At 35.0% G+C, this 8381-nt stretch overlaps 2 protein-coding genes across 3 annotated transcripts; one reads left to right on the top strand and one right to left on the bottom strand.

The window, feature by feature from the left end:
• Positions 1-3131: 3131 nt before the first annotated feature.
• On the top strand, positions 3132-5127 carry LOC133669750 (protein PNS1-like). Of its 2 annotated transcripts, none has more exons than XM_062090014.1 (3): positions 3132-3266; positions 3565-4707; positions 4790-5127. In XM_062090014.1, exons 1-3 carry the CDS (start codon positions 3159-3161, stop codon positions 4922-4924), a joined length of 1386 nt encoding a protein of 461 aa, XP_061945998.1. In that variant the 5' UTR covers positions 3132-3158; the 3' UTR covers positions 4925-5127. The 2 variants fall into 2 exon arrangements, with proteins under 2 accessions (XP_061945998.1, XP_061945997.1); XM_062090013.1 differs by having other exon boundaries at positions 3157-3266; positions 3550-4707.
• LOC133669752 (protein PHOTOSYSTEM I ASSEMBLY 2, chloroplastic-like) lies at positions 3132-7891 on the bottom strand. The gene is made up of 4 exons (XM_062090017.1): positions 7504-7891; positions 6787-7045; positions 5620-5683; positions 3132-5042 (listed from the first exon to the last, which is right to left on the bottom strand). The coding sequence occupies exons 1-4, from the start codon at positions 7681-7683 to the stop codon at positions 4928-4930; spliced, it is 618 nt and encodes a 205-aa protein (XP_061946001.1). The 5' UTR covers positions 7684-7891; the 3' UTR covers positions 3132-4927.
• Positions 7892-8381: the final 490 nt, after the last annotated feature.

Genomic DNA, 8381 nt, shown 5'->3' with positions numbered 1-8381 from the left:
TTATTATTTATTTTTAGGAGATATTTGTTAATTATTTCAAAAAACTATTATATTATATAATTATTAAAAAATTAATTTCTATCTATCAAAAATTATATCCTAAAATTTTAGAATTTGTAATTATACCAAGTTATATCTAAGTCCAGTTTCCGTATCTGTATTTGTACCAAGTTAAATACTAGTGCCATATTATTATTATTATTATTTATAATCTAAAATGTGTTGGCTAAGGTATTGTGGAGCCGCATTTTTCATGCATATATAAATCATTGTGGATGATGTTGTGTAATTTTTGGTAATTCATTTTGATCCTCTAATTTAATTAATATTGTTTATTGTGATTTTTTCATTTAACCTTTTTGGATGCAGAATTTGTTTTTTTTAAATGGTGTTGTGTGTTTTTATTTTTTGAAAAGATTATTTTGATTTTTTTTTTATCTTTTATATAGATTAACTTTGTTTTTGAAAATAAAAAAATATTTTCAAAAACTATTTCTAATATGTCCAACCTTTCGTAATATATTTTTTATTTTATATTATTCAATCAATTTAATGCGCGTGTGTATTTCTATTATCATTTGATTTAATAAAAAATTAATTTTAATAAATAAATCCAGCAAACACAACCGGGTAAATATCATGTTCTGTGAGATTAAGTATCTTAAACTATACTTGTTTCTTAATTTTTCTAAATTTAGTTTTTTTATTATTGTTAATAACTTTCTTCTCCGTTTATTACCACTTATAGTTCTCGAGTTATTTGATTATATGTATACATGAGTTTTTTATTTACATAATTGTTTTATTTATAAAATACATTGAAAAAATCAGTATATATAATTTTTTAAAAAAATAAAATTATTTTACAAACACCAAAAACACAAATCAAATAACTAGTAATATATTTCCAGTATCGTCGTATTTCTACCAAGTTATAGACTATTGCAATATGAGAACTTACATGGGCCGGGTCATGGCTTACGGTCCCTCCCATTAATTTTTTTGGAGGATGGTCCCAACTCAATAGAAGATGGCCATAGTCTACTCTGAGGCCTTTCTAGGCCTGATCACCAATGTCAAAATCTCTTTCTGTTAAAATTTTATTTATTTTTGTATTTTAAAATTGTTTTTTAAAAATATTAAAATTAACAATACTTAATAAATATCGTGTTTTTAAAGTGGGGTAAGGTGAAAATATATCATTTCATCAAATATTTTTTAAATGGTATTATTCTATCAAAAAAATTTAAATTAATGTGGTAATTTTTTTTTATAAAAAAAATCAATAAATGCAATAAACAAAAGTGGCATATTCCCTGATTTTGAAGTGGTCGGGCTCTATAATACTATATGGTTGGCCTAGCCTACTACTATAATTGAGAACTCACGCAGCTTCTGACCACCTAATGGTCTTCCTACTGTTTGCAGAAGCTTGATCACTGGAATTATTTTCTAGCATTACCGAATTTAATTTGTCATAATTAAATCTTTCCTACCTAAAAAGAAAGAATGAACTTCATTAATGAATTAGAGTGGATTGAAGCTGGTTTGCTATCATTTAGGCAGGGGTGGAGCTGGAATTATATAATAGAAAGAGCAACAACTCAAGATATAATTTATTATTAGAAAATTTATCTATTTAAAATAAAAATATATTATATTATTTTATATTTAAACATTAAAAATTTAAAATATTTTGTGGGGTCTGGGCCTCTACTCGTCTCCCCTGATTTCGCCCCTGCATTTAGGGTTATTTTTTTTTTCTTAACATAGAAAACTAGTCTTTTAAATTGTCTATGAAAATAATGATTTTTTTTTTAGTATTTTATAATGATTTTAATATGATAATGTTAAAAATAAAAATTATTTTAATATATTTTCAAACAAAAACTATTTTAAAAAACACTTTAAATTTCAAACACACAATTAATTTGTTATTGTGATCAACACTTTGAATTAAGGAGGAAACCGATACTGGTCTGTGAAACGAAACCAATTTACTTAATATTGCAGCTTCAATTTTGTTGCAAATATACCCTCGATTTCTGGTCTCTATATATCTGTTTCTAAATCCCAGAAAGGATCCCAACCCTCGGCCCCTCCACGGCTCGTTGCAGGTGAATGGAATACGCTTAGCTTGACCTTGACTTACCCCTGGTATTTTATATTTTGTAAGAATGTTCAGCAGTTTTCTTGTAATTAACCAGTAGTCACCCCCACCTAACGTAGTTGATGTATGATAGGTTGGTTAACAGTCATCGTCAACGTAACCCTAGAAAATCAAAATGGGAGATTAGCCTTGCACTTTGATGTTTCTACTTGAATATCTCATGTTCGGATTGGTGGGATCGGATTCAGAGATTGTAAATTAAGGCTACCTCCATTATGTAGGAAAATGTTAACTTCTAGCAAGGTGACAGGAAAATGAACCTCTTCACGGTCCTCCCTCCTTGCTATGTTCATGGCCAGAAATGATTCACATCTTCAATCCAGTCTAAGTCTTGTCCAAGACTGCGTTACATTTGAATCTTCCACTTGTAATTTCCCAGTACGCACTGAAGATCGAGTAACATTGAACCTTGGTTATCTTTTGGAAGAGGATCTCTTCAGTATTTGATGGACAGATTTAGTTAAACCTACCAAACATCACTCTTTCTATAAAGAAACAGCTGCGCCTTTTTTCTTTTTCTGCACTTTCTTTAAGCAAAGCTAACTGCATCACGAGAAATAGCTTGGGGAGATAAGAAACCCCTTCGACAAGTCACCTCTGTTGACCTATCTCTTAACTTCTCTACCTTCCAGGTCAATATTGCACCACTCATTAATTAAACCCAAAACTCACACACAAGCTAATACGTGATCAGATTGAGAGGAAATGTGAAGGAGAAGGGACTTGGTCAGTTTCTTGCAGTATACAAGATTTTGTCAAAGAAGGCTTTCACAAGTTAAAAGTCTAGGCCTTAACAGTGATATATTCATACCCTTTGACTTGTAAAGAACAGTAAAACAAGAGTGATAGAACGATGTTTGAGGATTTTGAGGCCTGTGATTTTGGAAAATCGTGGCCGCCAAGACAGTGCAAGATAATAAAACAAAGAGGTTATTTGTTTTAAGCAGAGAAAGACCAAGACTTTGAGTGTAAAATTTAATAGCCATCAATGAAAAGATCCAAGGAAATGAATAATGATGCAGTTACAGTTATTAACGTGCAGAACTTCCACATTCAAGTTCAAGAGGAAAAACTTCCATACATAATCCCCAACCAGGTTCTATCTCCATTCCTCTCTCAAATCAAGCTCTTGATTCTGTTTTCTTCCTCCATTCTCCTTCTACGTCAAAAGGGTCTCAAAATCCCCAAGGTTTATCATCTTTCTTCGTCACCAGCAAGCCCCCCCCTCCTCTTATAGGTGGCATTTGATCATTTTCCTTTTCTTGCTTCTTTATTTCTTGCTAATTATTCCTTTCTTTAGAGTACTATCATTCATTTTTTAGTTCTTGAGCATCAGATACAATGAGTTGACTTAGTAACTTATCTACCAACTGGCTTAGTTAATATTTTTGCAGGTTGAAGAATCAAGCATCCAGCTTGAAACCGCAATGGTGGCGGGGCTAATAGTCCAGAGGCTCTTTCGAGTCCTTTTTTTTTTGCACATAGTCCTAATCGCCATCCTAGTAATCTGCCTCACCATCCGTGGCCTACTCTCTGCCCACAGCCACCATTTTCATCCCAAGAAGTGGTATCCTCCACTCCTTACTGCAACAGGATGCGCTGGAATTGTGGCTTTCACATGGCAATGGTTCACTCTCTGCAACCCTTCAAGAGCACTGAGAACAGCCTTCTGGCTTAGCCCCTTGCTAACCTGTGCAGTTGGCGTGCTGTTTGTACTAATAGGCTCTGCTGCAGGTTTAACAATAGGCGTAATTGCAATAGTTCTTGCTCTGATCCTATCCCTTTATACTTGTTGGGTGAATCCTCGATTCGATTATGCCACCAAGGTTTTATCAATTGCTGCTACTTCCCCTCCAGCTAAGACTACAACAGTGGTCAATCTTTCAATCATCACAGGCACTGTGTATTCCTGTTTCTTGGTATCTGGTATTGGCGGGGCCACTGCAGTTGGAACTGTAACGGACACCTTGTTCATTTTAGCGATCCTTGCGAGCCTGGCATGGAGCACGCAAGTGATAAGAAACACGTTGCAAGTTACAATTGCACGCGTCAAATACCTACACTTTGCATATGGAGTAGATATGGACTTGCGAATTGCTTTACGGGACACATTCAAATACTCAATGGGAAATGTGTGCATCAGCTCAGTCCTTGTGCCGATTATTACTGTAGTCCACGGTTCAGCCCGAGCGATAAGTTTGATTGCGGGGGGCACAGACGAGTTCTTGTTTTCCTGCGCTAATTGTTATGCTGCTGTTGCTGCGACTCTGGTTAACTATGGGAATCGGTGGGGTCTTGTGCAAGTAGGGGTTTATAATAAGGGGTTTGTGCAGGCATCCATGGATACATGGGAGATGCTGAAGAAAGTTGGGTTGGAACCTATAATTGACAGAGATCTGACAGGGTCTTTCTGTTTTCTCTCTGGGATGGCAGGAGGTGCAATATGCACGCTAGTTGGAGGAGCATGGACATTTGCAGTTCATAAGAGCTATGCTACAGAAGTGTCAATCTATGCATTCCTGATTGGCTACTTCATGGTAAGAGATCAGCAACCTTCAAAACAGGAAACATTTCTTACGACAATACTCAGAAACTGATAGACAATTTTTTTGCTTGCAGTGTCGGATAGAAATGGCATGGCTACAATCATGTGTTTCAGCTTACTACATTGCTTACACAGAGAACCCACAGAACTCGCGGCTTGACCCAGCTATTCTATTTCGCCTTGAAGAGTTCCAGAGATACGGAGATTAACAATCATGGGGACTTCATCTCGCTTGCTGAGTACAGATTCATTGTTTTAGATTGAATATTTGCACCAGACACCACGTAGACCAGGGCAACATCAATTGATGTTAAAAGGCATGTGATTCTGCAAACACGTCAGGATTGCAAAAAAAAAATTCGTAAAAGAGAACTTGTCCTGTGAATGAGATATCAGTCAGCTTTTATATTCAGTATAATCTGCCCAAGTTCTCTTGCACGTAGATCATCTTCAAAAATATTGAATTTAACTCCCTTGAATCAAATGATTACTATGGTCACACTCCATGGAGCATATCTCAGGTCACAAAGGACAAAATTCCAATGCACTGATGCAGAGCAAATTACCAAATTTTGATTTCAAGTGTAATCATGTTAAGAAACTCTTTTGAGATCCATTTTTGATACTTTCCAAGGCAAAACAACATCAAACCGACTGAATAAAAGGGAAGTGGAAACATTATCAATAGTTTGCCTATAAAGTGGATACGGATCAAGACCATTCAAAAAATCAAGGGTAAATTATAGAGGAAGAATACCATTGAGAAATGAAAAGGTCGATGCACAAAAACTTTAATACAACATTGCAAGGCTACATAACTACAACAGATATGACGACCTAACTGTATGCGTTGCAGCAACAGGGTACAACAAAATGCAATGAGAAAGCAAAACGCAAAAGTTACTTGAGTCCAACATGACCTCGGCCACCACATTCTGAGCACATGATGTTTCCGGTTCCACCACAACCTACAAAAAAAAATATAACATAGTATCATTTTCATTGCCATATATAACAAGCATATCAAGATAACCACCAATCAGCTACCATTAGCAATCACACCACAAGACCAAGACCCATGCACGACTACCGGCTGAGCTACTCAAGATTTGCTACTTACCAAAATGTATGGAGATACTTTTATGTTCAATAACATGTAAGTATAACTTTAGGTTTAACACTCATATTCTGCACTCTTAATCACTATATGGACAGAACCATCAGATGAGATCACCCGAATATAGTTGCTATTGGTTTTTTCCAATAATAATATAAATATTTATTCCTAAAAAAAGCTCCTCAGAGTGAAGTCACAGCAAACCTATTAATATCCTCCTAATATGGCGAAAAGTAAAAAAGTAAACCTATGACAATAACTCATCCAGTTGTAAGGCCACACTCAATAGCTTTCAAGGAATAACGTTGTGAACTTCCTAGATCCAATCCAGGGATGGTATTTGACATTTACCAAAATGATTTCACAAAACAAGCATTGCCACAAAATTTACACAGGAAAAACCATAGGCATTTGTGTTCCAAATTATGCATGCACAAGTGCACATGGATTAAAGACTGGAGCCATGGAGGGAGTATGGATTAAAGACTGGAGCCATGGAGGGAGTACAAATTTGAATTGAGAGATCATGCTTAGTACTAAAGTAGGAAAAATGATGAGGATCAAAAAGTGTGCAGTGGAAAAGAGATGATAGATACTCTTCCCACACTAACAACCCCAGTGTACAGCTCGCTATCCCTCTACCACAAGAAAAAAAAAAGTATTTTCAAATCAATAGAGGTTATACTTTAAATATGCAAGTATTTTCAAGGCATCTATTTCAATAGTTGCTCCCAGAACTAGTCACTTGTCATAGTGAAAGATGCCAAATCCATTATCAAAGTAAGTTCATTGGAAACATGATACGGTATGGAACTTCAAGTTAGATCTGGATGATCCTAAAATAACCACAAATCAAATTGGGGGATATAGGAGTGCTAAGTGGAGTTCAGATAACAGACGTACAAGTATACTGCATCTGTTAGATTATGCTCTGTGAAGTGAAAGCAAATTTACCTAAGCACCGGACCTTGACAATGATGCCCTGACTTTCCAATATAGAGTCAACATATAAGCCTGAACCAGCACAAGTGGTGCAAAGAACCGCGCCTTTGGCTTGGCAATCAGTGCACCGAGGATTATCTCCAATTACTTTTTCAGCCAATGAAATACCAACAGGCTCCTCAATTCTCTCCTCTGGTATAGGCTTGTCATAACGAAACGTAGATTCAAGACTGCTTCTTCTTCTATGCACACCTCCCACTGAACTTGACTCCTGGAACATCAAAGAATTAATTTCTGAGGAAGTTGTGCATTGGAAAACACATGAAAATGAAAAACCAACAGCATAACAATAATCATACAAGAATTAGCATCCATGAACTTCATTCACATATGTACCAAACGTACCGGCAAAATCATTTTAAAATCTCGCGGTTATTTTGGGAGTAAAAATTGATAAAAACACATCAATTTATTTAGCATTCCCCTCATTCATTCGCTTCTACATTGAACCTTTCTATAAATCCTAACAACGGCCTAGACATTGGTTACCCTCCTCTCATTTTAAAAATGAGAAATGCAAGTGAACAACAGTAATCATGGCAAAATTTGTTGATACAAAGAAGAAAATAAATAAATAAAATAAAATTAATAACAAGCGATCTCCTAAATTCCAATAAAATTGAGCGAAGAAAAATATACCAAAAGAAAAAAAACCAAAAAGAAACTAACCCCATGAGAAGCAGCAGAGGGAGAAACAGAGCCATTATGAGTGATTGCAGAGATGCACCCATTTCCACCGAATCGAGACCCATATTCAATCTTATTTTTCCTCCGTAGATTTGATAATTTTGGTGAAGAAGAAGAAATGGGAAAAACAATTGATGAACCAATTCTAATGGTGGAATCCATTGAACCCAAAAAAGAAAAGAAAAGTTAAATAATTGAATCAATACAAAAACACAGAGCTATTATGTCGACAATTCTCGAATTATAAAAAACCCAAAACTCAAACTTTGGGGAAATCGATTCTGTTTTCTGGTTTCTTTTTTATCTTTTGGTGCCTCCCGTGCGTTCGTTGTTTACGATGGAGAAGAGAGCTGAGAAAGCTTGGCGAGTGAGAGATCCGTATTTATAGTTATAGATGGGTTTGTGGGTTTGAATTTCAGCACAAACTTTAGCCCAATACATTTGTCACTCAATTTCATTCCTGTCCCAACCCATCAGTTTTCCTTTTTTTTTCTTTTTTTCTTCTTTTTTTAAAAATAATTCTTTAATTTTTAAACCCATTAAAAGTAACTAAATTAAATTTTATCACGAAAAGGGTAGCATCATTGTCGCGGTCATTCGAGCACAAACCCTTTTATAATGTTTTAAAAGAAGAGGAAAAATTTAATAGAAAATAATGTCCTTGAAGGAGTAAACATTAGGTATAAATGAGTGAGGTATATTTTGGTAATTGTAAAAATTTAATAAATATAAATAGACAGAAAAGAAGAAGAAGAAGAAGAAGTGTCCAAAATTTTTAAGGAAATGAAACTAGAAAAAGAAGAAGAAATGGTTTTTCTTAACTATTAAGATAAGATTTCGGGTTTGTTTGCATGATTCTC

This window comes from Populus nigra, chromosome 12 (assembly GCF_951802175.1).
Source record: "Populus nigra chromosome 12, ddPopNigr1.1, whole genome shotgun sequence".
Taxonomy (NCBI): Eukaryota; Viridiplantae; Streptophyta; class Magnoliopsida; order Malpighiales; family Salicaceae; genus Populus; species Populus nigra.
Note: the sequence above shows the minus strand (reverse complement) of the source record. Positions and strands in the feature narration are given on the sequence as shown.

What these genes read in the sequence shown, in the direction of transcription:
- LOC133669750 (XM_062090013.1), top strand. Translation starts at nt 3,159, where the DNA reads ATGAAAAGATCCAAGGAAATGAATAATGATGCAGTTACAGTTATTAAC. An exon ending in CATACATAATCCCCAACCAG is followed by an intron (nt 3,267 to 3,549) that starts GTTCTATCTCCA and finishes CAACTGGCTTAG; the next exon opens with TTAATATTTTTGCAGGTTGA. An exon ending in TCCTGATTGGCTACTTCATG is followed by an intron (nt 4,708 to 4,789) that starts GTAAGAGATCAG and finishes TTTTGCTTGCAG; the next exon opens with TGTCGGATAGAAATGGCATG.
- LOC133669752 (XM_062090017.1), bottom strand. Translation starts at nt 7,683, where the DNA reads ATGGATTCCACCATTAGAATTGGTTCATCAATTGTTTTTCCCATTTCT. An exon ending in CCTCTGCTGCTTCTCATGGG is followed by an intron (nt 7,046 to 7,503) that starts GTTAGTTTCTTT and finishes TTGATGTTCCAG; the next exon opens with GAGTCAAGTTCAGTGGGAGG. An exon ending in TGTCAAGGTCCGGTGCTTAG is followed by an intron (nt 5,684 to 6,786) that starts GTAAATTTGCTT and finishes TTTTTTTTGTAG; the next exon opens with GTTGTGGTGGAACCGGAAAC.